This window comes from Ambystoma mexicanum, chromosome 1p (genome assembly GCF_040938575.1).
Source record: "Ambystoma mexicanum isolate Mex_15411 chromosome 1p, UKY_AmexF1_1, whole genome shotgun sequence".
Classification (NCBI taxonomy): Eukaryota; Metazoa; Chordata; class Amphibia; order Caudata; family Ambystomatidae; genus Ambystoma; species Ambystoma mexicanum.
The window spans coordinates 990,606,425-990,633,376 of NC_090921.1; the positions used below are offsets into that span (position 1 = coordinate 990,606,425).

Sequence of the window (26,952 nt, forward strand, 5' to 3'; positions counted from 1 at the left end):
CCAAGCTGGAAACACGCTATGACAACGCACCCTGGACAGTGACCCAAATGGAAGGAATGAGGGTGACAGCGGCACGAGGACAGCAAAAAACCTGGAATGCATCCTGGTTCAAGATGGTGCCCCAGCAGATGTGGACAGACGGAGAGACAGTCGCACGAAGGCGAGGAGCAGTCACAGCATGCACTGAGTCACCGATGCGACGAAGAAGCGACACAGAGTGGTGAGCCAGGGGAGCAGCAAGAAGAATGTGAGGAGGCGTATCCAGAAGATGGAGGTGAGCCAGAGGGGGAAGTAACCCAGAGATAGCACCCCGGCAGAGACCCAGTAGGTATAACCTAAGGGCAGCCCCGAAGGCCCCAGAAAGACTATGAATGGTGAAAGAAAAGGCAGAGAGCGTGCACCTGTGCCAGACTAGATTTGCACAGGAGAGTTTTTGATGTTGTTGAATACTGTTCTGGAGTTCTGCTTGTTTTTGTTTGTTGGGAAAAAGGAGGAATGTTATATCCACCTCACGTCCCACATGCGCGGTGACGTGATGCGTAATAAAGGGCCCGCCCTGCCAGAACGCAGGCAGTTCGGGGCACAAGTGAATACTGGTGTTATGCCGCGCCACGCACCAGTCGCCTACAAAGCGGCTCCCATTTGCTCTCTTCCTCGGCCGGCAGCACAAGCCAGAAGAATCTAACACTTCCTACAGTTGCACCTTATAAGACAACACATGCCTGAGTATGTCATGCAGTCCTGATTTTAGGCTTTGTGTTCTCGAATTTGTAGTTTTGCTTTTGTTATTTTAAAATCAGGAATACAAGTGCTCCAATTTAAAAAAAATCTATTCACGCATGGAATGTAGGCGCCTGTGAGGTCCGAAAATTCTACATTTAAAAAATGTCACATACTGAAAAGACACTAATAAATGTTTTTTTTTAAAAAAGACACGTTTGTTTACAAATAACCTAAGGAATAAAACACATGTTTGGAGTAATCTCCAGTCTACCCTTGCATTTTGGTGTCAAGTCTTAGTTTTTTTTCTTTAGTTACCCCCGTGATATTAATATATACTCGGTATACGCAAAGATTGTTTCTTTACTAGACACTATCAGCAAATTTAGCAGATGAATACGTCGATCTATAGATGTGGATATTTTCTGTTAATATCTATTCTGCTGAAAATCAAGAAATAACTGGAAGCAGAGAACACAAGAACCAATTTTCAATTCATTGTTTTTGTACAATGGAACAGTTCCTTTTCGGCGCTTGCACATTCTTCAGAATAAACGTGTTCTAGTCTTTCTGTCATGTCAACTGCTGTCATCCAAGGTCTGTCTTGTTTCTATGTCCATGTTTTAACCATCGAAAAAAGATGGCGGATGCGACCTGATATCCCGTGAAGTTTGTCCAATATCGGTGCCCGTCCAGTCTTTTATGGAGCGAGCATTCATTGGGGCCGGGAAACGGTACCGGAGAAAACAAGGAAATTAAGCTGGGGGGCGGAGACCATGGAAGCGAAGCGACAGAAGGTGATTGGAATGAGAGGAGCAGGGCGAACGGGGAACAGGTCACCTTTAACGCAGGGAAGCAATAGAGATGTGAAGCTCTATCCTTTGGAAAAGGAGTGAAAGTTGTCCTTGGTGTTTGTTTAATATCGCCTTTATTTAGCGTTGTCGACCATCTGGACTGTCGTTTTTTTAAGAGATGTGTCTGGTTGTCCATTTGACGGTCAATACATCGGATTTTATCTCTCTGGTGGATGGCAGTCTGAGTTTAAAGACTCGGAAGTAGCCTGTGGGGATTTAAGGTGTGTTGCCGGGTCTATCAATTGCATTTGAAATCTTTGGTGTACCCCTTGGATGTGAGATTTGCAACTCTTCTTTTGTGAGATCAGGGTTGCCCACTAGGCAGCAACTAAAGGAAATGGGTCACGGTGACAAGTTCATCTTCAGCGGCTTTTTCATGTGAACAATTCTAACTCTTCAGGCAAAATGCTAATATTAGGGCTGTACGTTTTGATGTGCAACATTAATTTCAAAGTTCAGATAACTGTTCTCGCCAGCTATTTGGTTTATTTGTGAAAGAAAAGTTAAACTGTGTAGGTATAGAAATGGACACAGTTGCGTGCTTGTTGGATATGTAAGCAAATAAAGTACTTATTGCAAAGCTGCACATATTCATTTACATCTGCACAATAATATGCTGGAGGCCTGTTTTCTACAATGAAAAAAACCAAACGGTGTTTATCAATAAACCATCTCTAAAACCACCATATAAAGTAGGAAGGGAGTTGTGGGAAGGAAGCAAACTAGTTGTCAGTGTTTGCTTTTAGGCAATTTCAATCTGCATCTTCATTTACTTTGCGGTGTGCGCACACATTTGGGAAACACTAACCTACGAGTCCCAGAATGAAAACTGTTTAATGAACATCCTGTGCTGGATGCGAGGTGTCAGACATGTAATGGGAGTTCTTATACTCTTCTATATAGCTCACCAAGTTCAAGTGAGAGTTACACCATTCATGGCCTCCAGGCTCACGTCAATTTTCAAGCCTGCTATGTGTAGATGTGTATTTCCATTGGGACACATAAGACTTAATTATTCAGACCCTTTGAGATATTGTGGTGTGAAATTGAAAATTTTGGGACATATAAATAAATCATTGTGGCTTCAAATTGTATTTGCAGCCTTTTTGCTTTGTTCTTTAATTGACTGGAGGGTGCGAAAGAGGTCTGAGGGTCATTATTTGCCCCTTTTGTATGTAGGTTCTGCTATCGAGTTACTAGTCTGAGGTGACCCTGTTTAAGTGTTTGACTCTGCTTTTTTGGGTAATTGTCTGAGCCTATTTTAAATACAAATTCTATTTTACATTATTAACTTTATTGATTCTCATTTGTAATAGCGCATATATTTATTTGGATTTGTAGAGCGCACTACAGCCCGCAGGCGACAAGGCGCTGTATCATAGCTTAAGAAGGCTTCATTAAGGGTTACAAAGAAGCCGCCCAATGAAAGACTTGTTTACTTTTCAGAGTCCATGGTTTACAATGGTTTCAAAGATCAACGCTATCAGACAAACCATCGCTCAGGCAGTGACAAGGGTTGGACCTACTGATAACTCCATCCCTCTCCCCGTTACTGCCGATCTATACCGAGGAAACTAACTATCCTTAGGGCTATCGGTAAAATTAAGTCATGCTCCCCCTCGGATGCTATTCCTTTACGGGTCATGAAAGACATTGCCACTGATTTGCTATCAGAAATTACCAAAGCGATTAACGATTCCTTTCAAACAGGATCTGTCCCTCAGGAGTTGAAGTCTGCCAGGGTGATCCCAATTCTGAAAAAGCCTACTTTGGACCCTACTGTTATATCTAACTTCTCTCCTTTCTTGGCTATTCTTTTAGAATCACTGGTGATCACCCCCCTTCTATCTACATTTCTAGAATCCTCTAATTTCCTGGACCCCGTTCAGTCCGGGTTCTGTCCTGGTCGTGGCATGGAGAGTGTTTTGATCGCCGTCTTGGACGATATGACCAGACTAGTGGATGCAGGTGGAGTGAGTGCCCTGATTTTGTTAGACGTATAAGCGACATTTGACACTGTCAACCACTCCATCCTGATATTTCGTCTCTTCCAGTTTAGCGTAGCTGGACAGGTACTTGCCTGGTTTAGTTTGTTCCTTGCAGATTATAGTCTGACCCTCTCGATGCCTCCTTTCTTTCTGCTCCTTGTCACCTCAGCTGTGGAGTGCCTCTAGGCTCCTCCATGTTGCCTATTCTGTTTAATATCTATATACAGGCCCTTGTGTGCCTCATCCGCTCCTTCGGCATCAGGTGCTACTCCTATGCCGATGACACCCAGATACTGATCAGATTAGACCTGATCAGGTTGAGGTGTTGTCGTGCTTGCAGGGGTGCCTGACTGCGGTTGGAGATTGGAGGAACCACAATGGGCTCAAACTGAATGGGGACAAGATTGAGGTGGTGGTGGGCTATGCCTCTGATCCTACACTCTGGGTGTCCTCTTTCTGGCTTTCCTCCCTGGGCCCTTAACCGATTCCAGTTAAAGTGAAAAACTTGGGTGTGGTTCTATCTGCATCCTTGTCTATGGACCAACAAGTCTCTGCGGTCCGTCACGCTGGTCGTTTTCAGTTGAAAATTTTGAGAAGAGTATTACCTCTGATCCTGGCTACGCTACACCTTCCCGTGGTTGCCGCTATGGTTTTATCACATATAGATTATTGCAACTCTCTGTATCTGGCCCAACCCATGGGCCTGATAAAACGACTGCAGCGGTTGCAAAATTTGGCTGCAAGGGTAGCCACAAGCTCCCTTTTTGGAACACCTCTATTACGGAATCTGCTCTGGCTCCCTGTGGCTCAAAGGGTTGAATTTAAGACCTTGTGCATTGTACACCGGGCCATTCATGGTCAGGGTGCAGAATACCTTCAAGCTAAGTTCATGCGTTACTGTCCCACTCGTCATCTGCGTTCAGCCGCCTCCGAACAACTGGTTGTTCAAAAGCACAACATGGCGCCCGGGCCTTCTCTTTTGCTGCAGCAGTTCTGTGGAATAATCTTCCACTTATCATAAAGAAAACCCCTAATTATCTGAAGTTTAGAAGACTGGTCAAAATGTTCCTATTCTAATTATCATGAGGCTGTCTCCCTCTCTCCTAGCGCCATGATGCCTTCGGGCGACAGTGCGCTTTACAAGAACCAATAACATAACAGCATCACAGAATACACTCACCCCCAAGCAATGACCTGCACCCTACTCACCAACACCCCTCACTCACCAATTGTCCATCAAAGGTTACAAAATCCAAACTGCTCACCTCTCTACCAGTCATGTAGATATTTACTTGCTCTGTCACACTTCCAACCCACAACTCGCACTTCAGTCCCCCGCTACACTCTCAACCATGCTCTCAACACACACCCTACACTCGCCAGTTCCTCCTGTCTTAATTCCTTCATTACCTCCACTCTTCCTCGTCCCAGTACTTACCTTATGAGGCCCCTGCCTCCGACACAGGACCTTCTTTTATTTCTGTTATCCCCTATAACTCCTCCCCTCAACCCACGTCACCCAGTTTATTTTTTCGTGCCTCTGTCAGGTTGGGCTATTCCTGGGGCAGGGCCCCGGGGAATGATGATTTCTGGCCCCCTGGTGGGGCTGTATGGCAGGGCCTTCGGCTCATTCAGGTGCAGTGTTGCTCCCGGGCCCCCTGCAGGATTTGGTGTCCCGGTTGAGCGGGAAGGTGTCGCCTGGCTTTCTGCTGGGCTCTAGTCCGGCGTGATGGTATCACGGCCCGCGTCCTGCGGTAAGGAGATGGGGGGGCCTCATATTTGATGATGCTTTCTCTCCTGCTGGTGGGGGTGAGCGTTTTTGAACACGGTATGCCGGCTCCTTTAATGTATGTTCCGATGTTTTTCCGGAGATGGGTGGGCTCTGCCTCTGGAGGGGAGATGAATTGTGAAGACACAGTTCATTTCCATGGGGTTAGATTGGTTGCTCTTCCCTTTTGGGTGTGGGTTCTCCTGGCTTTTCCATGTTTTAGTATGTAATTCGGTGTGTTTGCTTGTTGTTTTTGCACGCCATGGGTAAACATTCTGCAAAGCTTAGGCACCTTGTCTTGTCTTGTTCCTCTTCCCCTGAACTACACAAAAGGAAAAAGTAAAAGCATTTTTCCTTAACCAGGAAAGAATTGGGCATACCCCAAGGATGGGGTTGCCATTGGGGTCTGATATCCGGGATAAAATCCTTCAGGAATAGCGTGACCCAGAGAAGATTGCAATGCCCTGCTTTATGGCCAAACTCTACCCATTGACAGGAGGCGAGACTTTGCTCTCGGATTCAGTTGAGGTTGATGATATCCTCTCCAGCCTGGTGGGTCACTCCTCTGTCAGCCGAGGAGGCAGCGGTCCGGGACCCGGTGGACCATAGGGTTAATTCCAGCCTGTAGAAGCTTCATGCTGGGGTACATCTGGCTCTCGGGGTGAATATCTACCGTTCCTACACAACAGAAACTGTTCTGAATGGTTTCAGAAAATTGAAAAAGGAAGTGGATGGGGGTTCCGACTGTGCCCCTTTGCTGTCAGAGAAGATATGATATGGCATTTATATTTATTACGCGCCTATACACAACTGTTTCCAGGCACGACAAGATGCAGAGACAGGTTGAACCTTTGTCCAATCTTGTCATTTGATGGGGTGCTCGGCCAAGACCATGGGGGCTAGTGTGTCGGCCCGGAGGCATGTGCATCTGCGGGATTGGAAAATGGAAGGTTCTCAGAAGATGGCTGCCCTAAAACTTCCTTTTGATGGGTCTAACATTTTTGGTGATTCACTTGAGGATAAAGGGCATAAAGTATTTCGGGCTGACAAATGGCGCCACAAGCCTACCTCAACGACCAAGAAGTCTTTCCCTGGTGCGGGTGCAGTGCCAGGAAGGTCTTTCCCTTGCTCCTCCTCTCAATCTTTACCGAGATCGAAGGGATGGTGGGAGGGGGGAGATCGTGGTCCTCCACGCTCTTCACGTCCTGGTCCGGTACAGAAATCCTGACAGTTTGGACAGGCCGGTGGGTGGGCGTCTTTGGCTGTTGTTTCTGGTATGGGACAGGTGGTGCTCTGATTCCTTGGTTCTAGACGCCATTCGGAGGGGTTATCAAGTAAACATCCTGTCTCCACTTGTCCAGGTTTGCATGGTTCGTACTGTTGTACCCAGGCCTCGGACCAAGAGGTTGACTATGGAAACTACTCTCTCCGAGTTGTTGCTGTAGAAGGGTATCATGCTCGTTCCCGTTCGGGGTCAGGGTTTCTACTTGTGGGTGTTCCTGGTCTCCAAACCTTCAGGGAAGTATCGCCTAATTTTGGACCTCAAGGCCCTGAACTGCTTCGTCTGGAAGGAACGCTTCAAAATGGAGACTTTGCAGAACATTCTCCCTATATTGTGCAGGTGGGACTGGATGGCATCACTGGATCTCCAGGCATATTACCACGTGGCTCTCCGCCCCTGTTGCTTAAAGTCCTTCCGTTTTGCAGTAGGATCCCAGCATTTTCAGTTCCGTGTGCTCCTGTTCGGGTTGCGCTCAGCCCCCAGAGTGTTCACCAAACTAGTGGCTACCCTGGTGGCGCATTTGCACCTGAGGGGCATTCAGATTTTTCCCTACCTGGATGACTGGTTGGTCAAGGCGGCCCTCCGGCGGATAGTCCTGACTCATCTCCAGTTGGTCTGCCAGGCATTGCGAACTGGGGGTTTCTGGTGAACTGGCAGAAGTCTTAGCTGGAGCCCTCTCAGGATCTAGTTTTAATCGGGGCTCATATTTGCAGAAGGATGGGCAGGGTGTTTCTGTCCCAGGAGAGGGTCCATCGCTTGCTGGCTGTTCTGGGCAGGATTCTCAGGAGGCAGGGGCACATGGCATCTTGCATGTTTCTGTTTCCTTGGGCCTTTTTGCGTCTTCTGGTGTCTTGTCTCGCCCACTGGCTCCTGACATCTCAAGCTTATGAGGCTTTGATCCCAGTGTCCCCGTCTCTGAGGGTCTCCCTACTTTGGTGGTTTGGGGTTCTGAATCTCCAGGCAGGGGTGTCCCTGGTCCTTCCTCCTGTGACCACTCTTACTACAGACGCCAGCGGAAGAGGTTGGGGGGCAACATTGGAGGTTCTTGGCCCAGGGGTTGTGGGATCCGGCAGAGAGCCGTCGATCATCCAATTGGAGAGTGTTATGTGCCATTCTCTGTGCTCTTGTGTACTTCAAGGTATTTCTGGAAGGCTGGGTGGTTTTGGTCCGGACGGACAATACGACGGCCTTGGCTTGTCAACAGCCAGAGGGGTTCCAGCCCCTCGTTCATTGCTCTGCCTGCTCAGATAGGTTTGCGGGAGGAATCTCATCTGGTGGCCTCACATGTCAGGGGGGGGGTGGACAATGTTTGAGCGGATTTCCTCAGCCGCCAGTTTCCCTCCTCTGTGGAACTGGTTCTATTGGAATGGGTCTTCGCGAGATGTCAGATTTGGGACCCCCGTTCTAGATCTGTTTGCCTCTCTGACCTCGGCAAGGGTTCCCCTCTTCTGCTCATGGTTTCAGGCCGAGAGGCTTGGGGCGGGGGGGGGGGGCTGCGGGGTGGACGCTCTCTCGTTGTAGTGACCTTGGGAGGGGGGAGGGGGGTTACTTTTTTTTTCCCCCCGTTTTACTTATTTTTATTAAAATTGCATAATATAACAATAGTAACCACACAGAGCAACAGGCACTTACACACAATATTTTAACAACTTAACTACCTATCTACTTCCCCCACCCTACCATCCCCCTCTCCAGCCTGTACGTGAGCCCGTCCATCGATTACATTTATAGCGTCTACATCATCCAACTGCTGTACGTTTTCCCCTTCTCCCATGTTTGCGAACAGTGTTAGTCGGCACTATCCATCTTTGAATGTCCATCCCAGGCTCTATACTTTGCGTTCTAAGCGCCTTCTCCCACACCCCCGTCTCTGCTGTGCACCACATTTCCAACTCTTTCCACCATCTGCATACACTCGGTTCTCTAGTTTCTTTCCATCCCATGGCTATACTTTGTTTGTTTGGTCAAAATATACATTAGGTCCCTGAGTTTATTTAGCAGCTCTTATTCTGTGCTTTTCTTATATCGCCCCATCATGCAGGCCTCCGGAGTCTTGACCTCTAATTCAATGCCAACCTGGGCCGCCTTGGTTGCTACCTTCTCCCAGAACCCTTGTATTACCGGACAGCCCGAAAATATATGTGTGAGCCCCACATCCTCCCCTTTGCATTTGGGGCACACTTGTTTCCTATCTCCCTTGAATGTTGAAATAATAGCAGGTGTGAGGTATGCCTGTTGTACTATATACATTTGTATCAACTGTAGCCTGGCATTTCGGGATACCTTCTTATATCTCATTATCTCTCCCCATTCTTTCTCCTCTAACGTCCTCCCCAGTTCTCTCTCCCATTTACTCTTGCTATTCAGTTAGGTCCTTACTGTGCAGCCCACCAGGACCTCATAAATTCTGGAAACCGCGTGTCCACCTTCCGCCACTGTGAGCAGGGTCTCAATACACCTTCCGCCACTGTGAGCAGCCTTTCAATATCCTCGTTTTCAATCTCCCCATCCTTAACATTAGGCCATCTTCTACCTAGCACCCCCAGGGACCGTGTTGTATAATAACTGCCCAGCTTGTATTCCAGCTTCCTGTCGCAACTCCTCAAACCTTTTCCACCTTCCCTTGCCTCTCAGGTCCCCCACCGGAGCCAATCCACACGTCTCCCATCTCGTTGCTATCATTGTCCTGTCACTCTCCGGACCGCCCCTATCGGTATCTGCGGAGAGAGCAGATCTGTTAATCCCAAGACCCTGCAGGCCCTGTGCCAGGTTCTGGTACCCAGTTTTACCAGGTAGCAGCACTCCTGACACTCCCTAGCTGGGGCCCAAAGGAGGTCCCTTAGGTGACGCCACCTCAATGTGGGCTGCAGCAATGCCGTCTCTATCGTGGGTTTGTCCGCCCTCCACTTCACCACATGCTGTAGTTGGCACGCTAGGAAGTACAGCTCGAAGTTCGGTACCCGCAAATCCTTGCTGGTCATACAGCCTCTGTAATGTATTCAGGGCTACTCTATTCCGCCCATCCTGCCACAAAAACCCCCTACATAACTTCTCCAATTCCCAGATGAAATGCCCCAGTATGTCGTATGGGACATTTCCAAAGCAGTGCATAAGACACGGCAGTACCACCATTTTTAACAATGCCGCCCTTCCCATCACTGACAAGGGCAGTTTACTCCAGAATCCCATAGACGCAACTAGGCTAGCTTTGGCGTGCACTGTTATCGTCATGCTCGAGAGGGGTCCCAATATGTTAATGCTGAGGTATCTGATGGAAGTACTGCTCCAGGGCAGGGGGAGATCTGGCAAGTCCCCTTCCTCTAACTGTGCGGTAGCCGCCAGCAGAAACGGACATGATTTCTTCTTGTTTATTTTAATACCTGTGAGCTTTCTAGAGTTGTCCAGCACCTCCAGTGTGTAGGGCAGATTCAGCTTGGGATCTCTCACGTATAACAGCACATCATCCGCGTACATGGATATCACATGTCCTATCCCATCGATGTCCCTGCCAACATCCCTGTATTCCTGCCTCAGATATGCCGCCATGGGCTCAGCTGCTATAATATATAACATCAGGGAACCCAGGGACCCCTGTCTAGTACCTCTGTATAGTTGCGATGCCATCGAGTATGTACTTCCTGTCCTAGCCCTGGCCATCAGCTCTGTGTATATCGGGCGCACCCATCTCATAAACAGTGGACCAATCCCCATCTTCCTCATCGTAGCATACAACCAGTCCCAGTGTACTGAGTCAAATGCCTTTGTAGCGTCTAAATAGGCGACCATCCCTTGTATGGACCTATCGGCTGTGCTGTAAATTACATGGTGGAGCTGTCTCAAGTTTTCTGAGATGCTTCTTCCAGGCACATGCCCTGTCTGACCGGGATGGATCCGCTGGTGCATCACTCGTCTGAGTCTATTTGCTAGGATTGCTGTAAGGATCTTGCTATCCTGATTTAGCAGGGACAGGGGCTTAAAGCGAGCACTGACTGTGGATCCTATATCTGGTTTGAGCATTGGCACTATCGGGGCCTCTCTCATGCTTGCTGGAAGGATGCTGTCCTCCATCAACTCATTGTATACCTTGGCCAACAGCGGCGCCGGTTTATCTTCATATGCCTTATAGAACTCACTTGTTGGCCCATCGGTCCCTGGTGTTTTCCCCGTCTGCAGGGATCTGATAGTGACCACCACCTCCTCCGGTGTAATGGGGGCCTCTAGTGACTCCACTTGAGGGCCGTCTAATTTTGGTAGGTCTAGCTGGGTGAGTACATCTTGTATGTCCTTAGTGCCGCGCTAGGGGGCTGCGTATAATGCCTAATATTCAGAGAACACCTCATTGATCCCCTCCTTCGTGCCCACCGTCTCCATTTCCGCATTCCTGACCGAACAGATTACACTTATACAACCACAACACCATCCTCCCTGGTTTATCCCCTTGCGCATGACTCCTCTCGAGGTATTCTGTGTAATTAAACTTCCCAAGCCTATCCCATTGTGCTGGGCCAGTCCGCTTTAGCGCCATCATCTCATCCAACTGTTCCTGTCCTGTCAAGGCCTCCACTTCCCTCCTCCTCAGTTACCTTTCGGTCTTCTCCAAATCCCTCATCAGGACCTTCTGTACACCTCGCGATTCTGCTATCATCACTCCCCTAATTACCACTTTGTATGCTTCCCAGACTGTGCCCACCTTTTGCACGCTCCCCTCCTTTACCTCCATGTATTCAACTGTGTTTCCTGACATGCTCAGCAAATGCAGTGTCTAGCAGTGCTTTGCTCCTCAGTTTCCACGTGGGGATTGGAGGTCTGGGGGCAGTTACTCTCCATCTCGCCACCAGTGGCGAGTGGTCAGACAGTATTCTATCTAGGTACTCTGTCTCCGACTCAGGTCTGCGTTCCCCTCCTGTGAACCTGTAGTCTATTCTGGTATACACTTTTATCTGGCGCAGAGTAATGGGAATATCCCTTGTGTCTCCATGCTCAGCCCTCCATAAGTCGCGTAAGTCAGTGGTCTATTGATGAGTTCAATACCTTGGCCGGGGGGGTTAAGGGGGGCTGGCCGTTGTGCTTAGTGTCAGATCTATCCAAAGCTGTGTCCCTTGTGCAATTGATGTCCCCTCCCCAAATCAAGGTGTTATGTCTGTACGGGCCCAATCTCGCGTGCAGTGCCCTAAAGAACACAGTGGTGTCATGATTCGAGGCATTAGTGTTCACTATACTAACTTCACGGTTCTCAAGCAACCTGTGTACTATCGCCATCCTACCCTCATGATCAAGTTTTCACCGACTACTTTGAATGGTATGTTAGGTGCTATCCAGATAAGGACCCCTCTTCCTGCTCCTCCCCTCGCCCTTTCCAAATTCTTTTGCTTCTGCCCATCTAGGTGTGTCTCATATAATGGTGCTACCCCAAACCTATTTCTCCGAATATACATGCTCACTCTTTCTCTTCACATAGTTATTAAGCCCCCTCGCATTCCAAGTCATGATTCTCACCTTATTAGCCATCCTTGCTCATACTGAAGAGTTAGTGAGGCCGCCAACCTGTGGCCAGCCTAAGAAGGAGTTTGATGCAGTCCACTGTTACCTGTGACAGGCTCTCTGTCGTTCACACGCACACACTCGCGCTATGCCTTGCATGCTGGGATAATCTTGTTTCCGCTCCATTCCACCTTGTCGCTAGACTAGTTTCCTGGTGCCCTATGGGTTGTCCCGGAATTCGGCCCTCAACCACTCTAGGGGGTGGGGGGAGGTTTAAGAGTTCACGTTAGTGTACCCTCTACCTGATGTCTATGGTACCCATTCTGCTCCTGCATTTTAGATTATTTCCAGTTCTTACATTCCATTGCCCCCTTATGCCGCATCAGTAGTCCCACATCTCCGCTTGGTTACTTAGTCATTGCATGGAGTTGCCGTCCCGTGCCTCTACTTTCAGCTCTGTCCAGATCCTTGGCAGGTGTCCGGTTCGTCAGGCAACTGTGTTCTGTCCATCCATTAATGTTTCTTCAGGCGATTTGAATAATAGAGATTTGCCATTGTAGATCACTTTCAGTCTTGCAGAATATATCTGCATATACTGGAGTCCCGCTTTCCGTAGCCTGGCCTTCGTGGTGATAAATTGTGCTCTCCTCTTTTGAACTTGGAATGTGTAGTCTGGGTACACTGCTACTTTGGCGGAGCCTCTTTGTATCATTCCCCCAGCCCTGGAAAAGGCCAGCATCTTTTCTCGGTCCCTATAATTAAGTAATTTGGCTATCACCGCGCCTGGGTGGAGCCCCTGGGAGCGGTAGTCTTATGAGCGAGCAATGCGCCCTCTCAATTGTAAAGCCTTGAGAGAGTTTTCCAGCCCCAATTTCCTGCACCAATAGATTTTCCACATCGGTGGTGGGGTCCGCTCCCTCAATCCCTTCTGGCAGGCCCACAATACGAGCTTGCCCTTCCGCTTCCTCTGCTCTGTCTTCCAGTAACCTCACTTTCTGCATGAGGACGTCCATATCTTTTGTCGTCTGCGCCCTTACTTCCGTGTTTTCTTACACCTGTCCCTCCAGCTTGCTAGTGCATTCCACGATTGCATGGACATCTTGGCATAGCGGTGCCAGATCAATTGCTACTGCATCTATCCCGCCCTCCAATGTAGTCTGCAATACCGCTATCTCGACCAGAATTTGCTGATTACCTAGCTCCGTATTCTCTTGGGACTGTGGTTGCTCTTTCATCCTTCCCTCTGCTTTGTCAAGCCGGGGCGTTTGGCTTGAAGTAAATGTTTCTAGCATAGTCGGTTTGTTCTTCATTTTACCGCCTGTTGTCACCATTGTCGTTTCTGCGTTTCGTGGTGTTCCCGTTCTCTTGCGACACTTTGAGTGTCCCTTCGCAGGGTCTGGAAGGTAGTGTTGGCAACGTCCCCCTTGTGCGTGGCACAGTTATGAGTGTAATATTTCACTCTAGGTGTGATCCCTGGTGCTGCCTGTCCTCCAGGAGACCCTATTGGGCTCTAGCTTTGCTGCAATGTCCTTGGAGATTCCTTGGCTCCTTGCCCTGGCTATATGCTGTGCCGTAGCGTGTGGGCCCCTCCCAGATGGGGACTGCGGCCTGGTCATACGCCGGGGGGACCAGGAGTCTCCATGTAGTTTCTGGGAGCGGCGCGGGGTGGGAGCCCACCCTTTGTGTGTACTTTGAAGATCTATTCAGGGCCCCCTCACCCCTACCAACTCCTCACCTCCTTTCTCCTGCTGTCCCATATCTGCTTTGTGCACGTTGGTTGCATGCAGCATCTGGCCAGCCGCAGTTCGTCTTGCTTAGCATGAGGAATTCAAGCTGCTGGGATGATGTCCTTCGCGCTATTGGCAGCATTCCATTGTCTCCTCCCCTGTCCTTGCACGACCATGCTGCCACTCTTAATGTTATGGTAGCTATTCCAACCCAGAAATGGGCTGGCCCGGTCTCCCGAGCAGTGTCTCATGCATCCACCTGCTGTGTACACTTCAGCTCTCCCTCATGGACTGCAAATTCGGCCGTATGTCTTCTGTGCTCGCTGCTTGCAGGGCTTCACTGCACCTCGGCGATCGTGACAATTTCAATAATAGTAATGCTTGTGTTTCTTTTCAATTGTTACAGTAGCTCTCACAGCTGCGGTTCTTATGCAGCCAATTTCCATTTACTGGGGCCTGTCTGTGGCCGTACCGCAATGGTAACTCGCTCTCCACATTCCGTGTTGGTCCGCAGCTGCATTTACCACAGGGGGGGCTGATGGGTGCGCACCAGCCTTCCTGCTGCAGCGCAATGTTGCTGCTGCCTTCTGTAACGGAATCCACCTATCGCGTGGCTTCGTCCTTCTCCCCAGTGACTAAATGCCTGGGCGAGATGCATTGCAGCTTACGTCTTCACAGCTGCCCTTGGGAACGGCCTCCTTCCGCCTCAATCCTTCTAACGGCGGCTCTGTTGTTGTGCGAAGTGGCGAGATCGAGCCTCTCACTGTAGCATGTGAGCGCTGCGTTGCCTCTGCTCATGAAAGTTTATTGCCACTATGTATAACGGCAAACTCTTCTCTCTCTCACTCTCCACTTCTGCCAAAGTCCTTTGTTCTGTGCCGACCGCCATTTTTGTTTCCACTCCGTCGGGATGCTGCAGATCTTCTTCTCCTGCTTCAGGTTTAACGACAATAGTGTGGTTCCTTCCAGCTTTCAGTGCTTTTCATGCCTCGCATATTAATACAGCTACTGTTCCAATTCCAAGTGAAGTAGCTTATTTTAATTGCATCTTTGGGCCAGGATCATGCAGGATCTGCGGAAGCACTGAAAAAGTACCTCCTTTCACATGCCTTCGTAGCCACCCCCTCCCTTGGGGTCACCTTTATGCATACCCACCTCTACCCCTTCTTCCCCGGGTGGTTCAGCGCATCAGCATGTCGAGGTCGACTGTGTTGTTGTTTGCTCCATTCCGGCCCTGCCGGAGTTGGTTCCCTTCTATGTTGGAGCCTCAGTTCCAGGAGCCTTGGCTGGTTTCCTGAAGTGGTATGTCCCCTGCCCGGGTGGGGTCTGGGGTTTGGAGTCCGACAGATTCAATGGGCAGTATGGCTATTGCATGGGGTAGGTTGATGTCTCGGGGGTGGGGGGAGTTTCAGGTCCTATGGTCAAGTCGTCATGAATGCTCGTAGACCCTCTACTCTGATTGTGTATGGCAGGCATTGGGGCCATTTCCGGGACTGGTGTGGGCGGTCTGGGATCCCTCCCCAGTGTTCTGGTCTGCCTGCTTTTCTCCAATTCCTCCAGGAAGGGTTTGACAAAGGCTTGGCAGTCTCCACACTTCGCTCTCATTGGGCTTCCATAAAATTCCTCTTGGGGGACTCTGATGGTCACTTGGACTGGGAGGTGTTGGTGGGGAAGCTGCTGCAGGGTATTTCTTCTTCCCATCCATGTACTTATAAAGGGCTTCCCCCTTGGGATCTCCCTCTTGTCTTACCATTCCTTGAAGGGCCTCCTTTTGAGCCCATTTCTGAGATTGACATTTTACTCTGAAGACTGCTTTTCTTATCGCTATTGCTTCTGCCTGTAGGCTCTATTGTGTCACCCCACCCTTTCTGAGGGTGCTGCCGGACTTGGAGTGATCCGAAGTTCCTCCCTAAAGTTGTGTCTCGGTTTTGCACCGCTTAGGATCTGGTTCGCACTGCCTTTTTTCAGGATCCGCAAACACCAGAGGAGGTGGCTTGGCATGCCCTTGATGTGCAGTGGGCGGTGTTGGAGTATTTGGCTAGGACTGCCCCTTTCAGGCAATCTGCCCGCTGGTGCTGGGCGCAAGGCTTCGGTGGTTTCCATTAGCCAGTGGATCCGTGTTGTTGTCTCCATGGTTTATGTGGCTTCTGGCCTGCCTGTACCTGCGCACATTCAGGGGCGGTCCACTAGGGGTTTAGCGGCTTCCTGGGCCGATGCTAGGGGGGTTTCTCTACAGGAGATTTGTAGGGCTGCCACCTGAGCAGATCAAAGCACTTTTCATCAACCACTGGTTGAATAGCTCCCACCCGGGGTTGGTTCCTTTGGGGTTTTGTCAGTGGGCATGTGAATTCAGAGTTATTAAAGTGTTTTTCTGCACTGTTTTTTGCTCGCTCTCTCATTGGGACCTTTTCCCTTTTGCTGCTATGGTATACCTCATGAGGTAAGTACTGGGACGAGGAAGAGTGGACCTGGAGGTAATGCTCTTATTACTTACTGGTAATCTGCATTACTCCTAGTCCGACTTGTCCTCGTCACAGTACTGATGACCCTCCTCTCCCTCCCTGCGGGGAAGGTCCCATGCTCCGGCTTGGTTATGTAAACTGGGTGATGTGGATTGTCCAGGTGCAGAGTCCCAGTCTGCCCCAGTCCCCTCCTCCGCCCTTTTGCCTTTGCCTTGCCCTGCCTTCCTTCTGCTCTTCTTTATTGTGTAAATGACACTAACCGCAGAATGGCCCCCAGACTCGAAGGAAAACCCTGCAGCACCGGCGGATGATTAACCCGTGGACTGCGATGAAAGGCACCGAAGGGTCCAAGGTAAGCAAGTGTGCAAGTCGACCTCCACTTGTTCTCCCATCTCCCACGCAATCATCAGTAATCCCTGATATTTACGAAACACACGCTGGGTTGCCACGTTGCCCTGGCGAATCGGCGTTGTTTGTTTTTGGAAACGCCGGCTCTAACATCGTGTCAGAACATGAACATGACACTGAATGCGCGGTTATCCAACTGGTTAAACAAATCCATCAAAGGCAGTTTATGTCGGTCGAAGACGGATCTTTGACGAACCTGAGCCCGGTGCTGCATCAGGAACTCTGTCATCCTCATCCCCTCTGCCTGCAAAATACCACCACATCCTTAGTAATGACTCAACGCACCTATCTGCACTGTTTCCTTCGATTGAGTCCGTGTTAAGCACAACGATTTTTTTTCAGCTTTTACGTGCGACTCTGGTACCCAGTGTGGCACTGTGAATGCTGAACCGACCTTGGGAACAACCATAGGTCCTGGCCTTTCCACTCATACGACAAACTCTTTATTTTTGGTCAGTGATGCCGAGCTAATGCGTATTCCAAGTACACAGGCACAAAACTCCACTAATGAATTAATGGCAAATCGGAACCTTAAATGCGCTCTTATTCAACACCATATCAATCCTCTGCAGATTCCAACAAAGCCGGGGGCAGTGATCCAAAGTGGCGCCAGTGTTGAGTTGCTTCAGCATGCCGACGTAATGGAAACTAGAAACCTCAGCGCAAATTGGACCCAAGAATTAGAGGTGGCAGTACTGTTTCTCACGGAAATTTCAGAAATGACCTTCGACAATGCAAAATTAATGACTGCACAAACTAGCGTACACAGACCTGCTGCATGTTCTGGCAATGCAGATTTAAGCTCAATTGCTAGAGCACGACGACTACAACGTGTAGTTGAGCTAAAGTCACAACTAATTCACTCAACGACAAAAGAACCAGTACCCTGGTCAACAAATGTAAGCATTCCATATGCTAAAACAAAGTTTTCTGCCGGAGGCACAGGCCCCTATTCAAGCTAGAAATCTCTCTGACACCTTCACAGTTTAATTTTTAGATTGTACGCATTCTTCATCCATTGAAAACGAATCCATAGCTCCTCATGTCCTGCAACTGAGTATTTCCGTAGAAGCTTTAACGCCGCTAGAACATTACTGTGAAGCTGGTTCTTCAATTGCACTTGTTCCTTTCACTAAATTGTATGAATTCCCTAAATGGCGCAATTAGTGACCAAAGCGCAATGTTTCTAGTGCAAAAAATTGAAAAACTTGAACTTTTCACGGGAGTTCTGCAATGAAAATTGAAAGGGATGCAGACATTTCAACAGGATCGTTTAAGTGACTTGGCTGCTCGGCATCACTGCCAAAACGACACCTTAATAGAACGTCTCCTAGAGACTGTGCATTGGATGCGAAAAAATGTTAGCCGTGATAAGAGGGGAACACTTCAATTCGTTCCTGCCGACGATGAGGGAGTGTCAACCAGCATCCTGCCACACTCCAGTGTCACCAGACACGTGAATTTGCAGCCCCAGTCCTCTTTAAATGAATCTGCTACATCCCAAGATGTCCCGAATTCTACTTGGAACTCGGCTGCTTCATCCAGCGACAAAGCTTGACAGATGACAACCAAGAGATGTCCGTCTCCAAGTTCTACTGCGACAAGCAAATTGATGCATTCCAAAGCCACCTTGGCATCTGTTCAAGTACTGGCAAACGCGCCTAGTTCTAATCCGCTTTCTACACATGACGAAACCGGTGACAAACTTAGAAACCCACAAAATTTGTTTAACATTTTTAGTGGCCCCGCAAAAACTATTGCAATGATTGAAAATTCATCAACGCTGCAAAAGGTTGACAAAAAGGCAGCAATGCAAGCACCAAAAAACAAACTCCAAAAGAATGTCCGTCAAAATGTGAAAAAATGTATAAGAAACATCACCACTCCAAAAAAACTGGCCCGTTTGATCGTAAAACAGGCTCAACACGGAAAGTTCCAGATTCAGCACCAGCGCCAAACCTCGCCAAAGAAAATTGTTCTCAACAAAACAAGCGATCTGCAAAATGTGAGCGTCTAGAGTCTGACGAAAAAAGTACTTCTAGTTCCACTGCTGCAGAACTTGTCGACTAATCGGTCAACTTATTTAATTGAAATAGATGACACACTTGCATCTTCTATAAATGACCATGAATCTGGAAATTTAGAATCACAAGATGAAAAGCTTAAGAATGCAAAAGTTTCTTCAGCAAACAATCAAAGCAGTGATGTTGTACAAAACGGAAATGGTAAAGCTTTGTCGGCTCAATCCTTAACTCTAGGTTCCAAGCTCAATCCAAAACAAACTTTGAATCAGCGGAAAAATGAAGTACAGTATTGATCTAGAGTACACTGCAACACTAGTTCAAATAAAAAACATATGCCCATGGAAACTCGGTTTACAAAATATTCAGACTGATGAAAATGAGGTCAATTTTAGCAAACGTTTTGAAATTATTTGCTTGTATACCTCAACTACGAACAATATCGTCTGATGACATAAAAATCGTGGAGTACCCAACAGAGAAAACTTCCGACCAGGTACTGCTACATATCATCTCTTCTGCAGTGAAAAATGTTACTACAAGCAATTGAAGAGCTACTTGTCTTCCAGTTTGACATCACTTTGGCACCCGAGTTAATAACTCACAATGATCAACTTCCCCTTCAGGAAAGAAAAGATGCAGAAGTAAATGAACATCGATGTGCTACACTGCGAAAATTGTTGACCTTTCCCCAGGAATCTCGGAAAGGATTTGGAAATGAAGAGAAAGTGGCAAGAAGCAGAAATGGAAATCAATCTTCCTATGGAAATCGCCACTAACCATGATTGACGCGGACCACCACTGAACAGATAGTGTCATGGAACACACATGGATTTACACATTTGTTCAATAATTTCACGGAACCAATAGATGGTGTTCTTGCAATTTGTTTGCAAGGAACTTGGTTGCGTGATCCGCCGACACGCAATGGTTTCGCAATTTTCTTAAACCCTGCAGGAAAAAATGATAGAGGTCGTCCATTCTCAGGTTTAATCATCTTATTGAAAATTCATAATTGGCTGACTACTATAGCTTCATTCAATCCAAATCCGTTTGTATAAGGAATTCTTTTGCAAATAGATTCCCCCAATATGACCATGAAATCCCATCTACTATTGGTCAACAGATATTGGAATCCGGCAATGATCACTCCAAAGACCTTCATTAATGCAGTAACACATTTAATTGATGAATCTTCATTGGCCTATACCAATTTATCGGTATTAATTTGTGGAGATCTTAACTGCAGCTGGTTTAAATACTACTCTGAAAACAACACAAATGTACAGTTATCTGAGACTGCAGTAGCCCTAAGAGGACAATTTTGGTCACAAGCTCCCGCACTACAGAACTGCTATGGACAATGGAAACATAAAGGGCGACCAGCCATGCAATCCAACGTGGAGAGGACTGCACGGTCATAACACCTTGGACTACATTTGGGCATCACGAAATGTCTTTGAAAGATTGGTTTAGCTTCATGTAATCTCGATGGGAAACGGCAACCATGATTTGCTGCTTCTTGTATGCAAACTTGAAGGCGACGAACTACCCGATTGACATGATGTCCAACTATCAACAAATGCGGCCGGAAACCGCCTGACAACAAACGGCATCTTAATTCAAAAACTGTGCCTTGGCCTTATCCAATTGAATAATGTTGAGTATTCACCCTTGCTAACATGGCGGCACAGGTAAACTCCAGAATAATTGGGCATACTCCTAAGAATTTGTTTAGCTATGAAATTGCACAGGCAAAAAAGGCACTAAGAAAAGACCTGCGATCGATAAAGAAAATAAAGTACCTCCCGGACATTACATCAAGAAAAGTCAGCGAAAGACGCCAGGTATACCGACATTGGCTCAGATCTCATGCCGTGATAATTGAACAAAATCGTGCAGAAATTATGCTCAAGCTGCTGATCACCAAAAATATGTGACACATCTGGCCGATTTTATACCATGGAATCTCAAAATCTATACTTTTTTTTTTTTTTTTTTTTTTTTTTTTTACTTCAAATGAAATTCCCAGTGGAACTTTGGTTGAATATTTTACAACAGCATATAAGAATCTAAATCATAAGTTCCAGAAAAAGTACAAAATTCTGCGAAAGCATGGGATATAACACCATCAAGGAAAGACATTGAATTAGCTATACAAAAACTAAAAAGCTCAAGAGCAGCGGGCCCAGACCTAATCTCTAACATCATGTTAAAGAAACACAAAGAAAAATGGGCCAAATTTATTGAATGTCTATTTAAGAAAGTGTGCAAAAGCAATTATAATACCGATCTACAAAAAGGGGCGCAGAGACATTCCGGCTAACTATCGTCCTATAGCCCTACTTGATACTATTGGAAAATCTTTGATTCTTATCTTCGACAGAATTTGGTTGCATGGACAACTGAAGCAAGGCTAACACTCTCGACAAACTGGTTTGACGGCAAAAGTAGGTATGGAAGTAAATCTTACCCTACTGAACATCTTAAAACTAAACGCCCTACAGTCAAAGACAAAAATATTTTTTGCTTTTGTTGACCTGTGCCAGGCGTTTGATGCTATCAATCGCGAAAAACTATGGGCCAAACTCTTAAAATGAAATTGCCCTGCTCAACTTCTAGAACCAATCATGGCCCTGCATACTAACACAACTATTCAAATAAGAGTGAATAATCAAGGTGATTTGACCCCGCCTATACTTGCGTTCAAGGGAGTCAAACAAGGCTGCCCCTTGGCCGCAGATCTTTTCAAACTATTTATAGCGGACTTGCCTGCCTGGCTCACTGTTTTTCCCCAAAGATAAACGGTACTTTAATCAATTGTCTTGTTTATGCAGACAATATAGTGTTGATCGACCAAACTCAGATTGGTCTACAACATCTCCTGAATCGTCTCAACGACTATCTTCACACAAATGAGCTGACTCTAAATGCTGAAAAAACAAAGATCGTGTGCATTGGAACAGGATTCTCAAATAAATACAAAAAATTCATATGGACAATTGAAAATAATTGTTTAAACACCGTAAAGTCTATTAGATATCTAGGAATAATCTTCAATGATTCGATCTGTCAAACAGCATGGATAAACGATTTCACAAATAGAACAACCAAATTGGGCTTACGAGGAGCAAAGATTAACAAAGACTCTGCGAAATTCTCTATTGCACCAATTATGATGTTTTATCTTCAGAAATTTGTCCCCACAATTGCATTTGGTGCAGAAACAGGCTGCAATCTTGATTACCGCCTATGGCAACTTCTAAGAAGGCAACTTTTGGAGACGAGCTCTGAGGCTAGCTCAATACATCTCAATGGTTGCGTTGAGGCATGAATTGGCAATACATTCTCTCTACATGATGATCATATGGAAATCGCTATCCACCCTAAGGAAAATGTTTCTTGGCTCTCAAATTCCGGCATGTTATATCTTTAACATTGGAAATGAAACGGTGCAATCCAAAATCTTTCAATCCTGGAAATCAAAATTGGAAGCGATAATGGACACTGCCAACATAAGTCAAGAAGAGCTACTTGAACGCCCACAATATGCCAAAAAGAAAGTTAGAATCCTGGGATTGGATTTCAAATAATGAACAACGTCGAACTCTTAAAACCATTCTTCCAGTATCTATAGGATCTTTGAAGCTACACAACCAACCAAAGTACTTATTAAACTGTCCGTTGCATCACCATAGGAATCAGTTTTTAAGATTCAGGTTAAATGCATTGAACACCAAAGAAATGCTCTTGGCTCAACGAAATAAGGAAACGACTGACAATGTATGCAGATTCTGCGAAACAGGAGAAATTGAGTCCCTCAAACATCTAATAACTGAGTGTACTGCACTTATTACTCAGCGTGAACTGGATTTGGGTACTTAAGAACCACAAATATACGAAGCAGAAGAATGGTGGGAACTTGTAGCCGGCCGAAATATCAAGTTATCATGTAGCTTAATTAACTTTCTTGACATGATTCTGCGAGTTGAACCACATGAGGCTGTGACACACGACTAAGCTTAAAGTGTGAAAAGCTTGTTTAGCATATAGACTGGCTAAACCCTCCAGTGAACAAAACTTGAGATTGTTAGAAAATTAAATTCAAATAAGGATGATTAACCAATGTAACAAAAGTTCGATATTGATTTACCGAACTGTAGTTTTTACAATAATAATAAAAAAAAAAATGTGGATTGAGGGGAGGAATTATAGGGGATAAAAGAAGGTCCTGTGTCAGAGGCAGGGGCATCATGAGGTAAGCACTGTGACTAGGAAGAGTAGGACTAGGAGTAACGAAGATTACTGGCAAGTAATCAGAGCATTCTTTCTCACGCCTTGTCCACTTCACAACCTTTCTGCCAGTAGATCGTTCCTTTCCCGCATTCTTTCTCCCATTCTGCAGCCTTCTCCCTCTTTCTCGCCCATTACTCATCCTATTGCCCGCCCCTCCTTCTCTACTTTTTGGCCCACGGCGTGCCCTGGCTAGCTGCTCCCTCCCTGGCCCTCCATCCTTCTGATTTCTGGTCCATTGCTGCTTCTCCCCACCTCACATGGTGACTAGTTTCATTTTTTTGTTTTGTTGTAAAAAAGCTGTTATTTATTTAAATGGCCTTTTATTATGTGTGTTTTTGAAATGGTGTCAATTTGGTCCTAAGTGAAAAGATCTTTTTAAAAAGATCGTTTCACTTAGACTGATTTAGGAGCAATCTTTCTAAATCCAACTGTCACGCCCTTGCCGCACACGAGTGCATGCAGCGGCCAACCGGCAGGTCGGGACACGGAAGCGCAGGAACAGGAGAACGGCTAAGTGTGTGGGTGCATGTGTGTTGTGCGTATGCATGTGTTTTTGCTTGGGGGGTAGTGGGGGGCAACGGGTAGTGGGGGCGGGGAGGAACAATGGTGGGCTTGGCGGGTTAAACCCACCTTTTATCATGCAAAAAAAAGAAACTGCATAGAACCATCAATATTTGTGTTTTGCAAAAAATGCAGATTTTTGTTGGTATTTTTGCAAAACTGCAGATTTCGCAGGGATTATTAAAAAAGAAAAACAAATCCCATTTCGCTGCAGTCAAGAAATCGCTGTAAATTGGGGGATCTGATTATTGTGTAACGGAGCAAGATATCTATAGCATTGCTGTACAATATGCTTAACAAGTTCAACAACAAAGATAGAATGAGGAGATTTTATAACGGGCCATTATCAGTTAAAGGCTAGGAGTAACTTGGAGAAGTCAGTTGCAATATTACATTTTCTAGGCCAAAAAATGTGTTATTTAGCACAATGTCTTTCAGGCATGCAGATTTTTTAGTTTTTTTTAATGCAAATTACTTTAAAAAATAATATAGGTACATTAATTGCAAGCGTTGTTTCTTTTCTTATTGTACTACAGTTTTCAACTATAGAAGAGGGTTTATAGTGATTTTTTTCGAATACAAAAATGTCGAAAGCCATTTTTTCGAAAAAATAGCGTTTCTTATTCGAAAGGGGGGTTCCCCAAACCCCTTTTTAATTTTTTTTTTGTTTTACCCATTTTATTTTTATTCCCAGACCCCAAAATAAATATAATTTTTTAAAAAAAGAATTCGACATTTTTTTTTCGATATTATTTTTTCGACATTTTTGTCTTTCGACATTTTATTTTGTTGAAATTATGCCCGACCACCATAAAAGAGGGGTCGATGGGGCAGAGCTTCTAGAGTGTGGGCGGGGCTGCACATCTGGTTTTTACTTCAAAGGTGCCAACCCTACCTTGGATTGTAATGGTGTCAGGGAAATTGCTTCGGGTGGTTGGGGTAGCAGATGGGTGCCCCTGGTATACGGTTTCCACTTGAGAACGGGAGGTATTGCGGGGGAATGCATTGCAGTGGGCTTGGTAAAGGGAGCTCTGTCTGGGAGAATTTGTGCGCGCCTGTATTGGGACTGGGGGGGATTCGGGGGGGTATGTGATTGGGAGGGGCTGGTGAAAGGGATGTATCACTGGGATTAGTGTGCAGATGGGGAAGGAGAGGTGTCCCTGGAAGGTTATAGGGTGTGTGAATGGGACAGGGGAGGTGCCTATGTGGAATTGGATTGGATGGGGTGGGACTGGGGAAGGGAGGTTGTCCTTGGGGGGTGGGTGGGGGCTAGGAAGGAGTGCATGGGGGGGGTAAGGCTTGGGAAGGGGAGTTGTCCCTGGGGGATTAGTGGGGGCTGTGTGGGGATGGGGCAATTAGTGGGGGTTGTGTGGGGGGATAGGGAAAAGAAGGGGTGGTGTCCCTGGGGGTTTATGGGAGTGTGAACGGGATAGGTGAGGTGGCCATGTGGGGTTGGATGGTATATGGGTGTGGGACTGTTGAAGGGCAGTGTCCCTGGCCGATTAGTGTGGTGTGGATGGGAAGGGAGGTGTCCCTAGGGGACTATTGGGGGTTGGGTATGGGGAAGGGGAGGTATCCGTGGATGATTGACGTGTGTATAGGGGTGGGGCTGAGCAAGGGGATAGCTGTTGGAAGATAGGTATACAATTAAATTTGCCTGTTCCAGTTGCTCTGTCAATGTTTGTAAGCCAGAAAGCCTCATCAGCATACTTCCAACAGTTTGGAATGTCTGCTAACAAGCTTTTTATTGAGCATGAACTTGATCTCTTGTAGTTTGCATGACCCTCGTTAACAAAAAGTGTCCCTCCTAGTGTAAAAACAATGTATTTTCTGCTTACCTCGGATCTAGTTTGGGAAATTGACATTTTACCCAACCTTTGTTTTGAATTTACACCTTAACATGTTGTCTATAAGGCCCGAACTGTGTTGGTTCTATATTGCTTCAGTGTTAATTACTCTAGAACCAACTCTGCCAGAGGGTTTGTCCCCTTGTTTTCATATTGGTTCTATTTCTTGTTTTCGTTTTAGTTACTTTTATATGTTGTGTTGTACTCCAAAATTAATTTGATTGGTATCTTCTTTGAATAAAAAACTGTAGTGCCTCTGTGGGGATGGGCCCCTTAATCGCCTCAACCCAAGCAGGCCTACTGCCGGAGGAGCAAGTGCACATTTTGTACGCAAAGCAAGCTTATTGTACAATTATCTAAATAGCAGTTAGATGGTGCTGTAGAACCAAACTAACCCAAGTCTTAACAAACCTCTTATATACGTTTTTGCAACAGTTCAAACACTCCCAGATACTTTATTACAATCCAACCTCCAAATGTGAATGGACAAAAACCTCTTTAAAGAAATCCCATCTTTCTCCAATTCCTACACACTTAACTACCATATTCAGCTCATGTATGGAACACAACTCCTAGGATTTGTCCATGGTAGGTCATGATATCATAATTTAGTTAAACATGTGTATGCAAACATAATTCATTACTAGTAATAACTGGCCTAAGCCCTTTTAACCTTAATTGCACATGGTTCACATAAATATTTAAAGCGATATGAAGGCTGGGTAAATAAGTTCTCTTTGAATTAGCGAGAACTATCTCATTCGCCAGGTCACTGGTTTCATTGGAACATTTTAATCTAAATAACTGCCATTTCATTGCACACAGCAACCTGAAAATACAATTGAAACTCCCGGGTTCCAATTACTTTAGCCTTGTGCATTGACTTACCAATGTTTTACTGCTGTCCAAAAACAAATAGCGAACTCTGCATTCACGAGATTACATCTGCTGTCTGCGATATTTATCAGACCATAAACCCCATGGCTGGCTCCTTCACCTGAGCTGACCGCGAAGGTTGAAGTTACTTATTTACCCATCCTGTGGACTCTGAAATCCTGCAGCATCAGTCTCCCAAAAGTTACAGTTCACTTTGCAAACAGCCCTGACTACCGTGTTTTAAACCATTCGTAAAAAGCAATCTACACTTTTGACAAATTCACTACGTATTTGTATCGGTGTGCATGCATGCTTAACTGTCATATTTCCTTCACAGTGGGTTCTCTATGGCCAGTCCTCTTCCTTGCATGCAAATTAAATGTCCCCGTCTGTTTCCACATACTTGGAGAACCCCATGTGTGAATTGTTTGTTTCACTTAGTGTTTTGTGTGCGTGTAAGCTAATATATATCAGTTCTAAACAAAAAGTAACACTACAGCAATATGAAGTAGCAACATCGCACTCAGTTCGTCGCACCCCCAGTCATCAATATGGTGCATGCAACATGAACCCCGCTTGCTCGTGGTGATCTTTCCTGACCACCCAAACACCTCTGTTTTGAAATCTGCCACTTAATTTGTGCTCTTGGGGGGATCCCGGT

General features: G+C 46.4%; 1 protein-coding gene across 1 annotated transcript in view; it reads left to right on the plus strand.

Annotated features, from left to right (window-relative positions):
• Positions 1 to 1,300: 1,300 nt before the first annotated feature.
• Positions 1,301 to 26,952, plus strand: part of SETD6 (SET domain containing 6, protein lysine methyltransferase) — a 667,868-nt gene continuing 642,216 nt past the window's right edge. Inside the window, exon 1 of the mRNA XM_069654594.1 lies at positions 1,301 to 1,517. Within this exon, the coding sequence (XP_069510695.1) occupies positions 1,497 to 1,517 (21 nt within the window). The 5' untranslated portion in view covers positions 1,301 to 1,496. The remainder of the gene's footprint in view (positions 1,518 to 26,952) is intronic.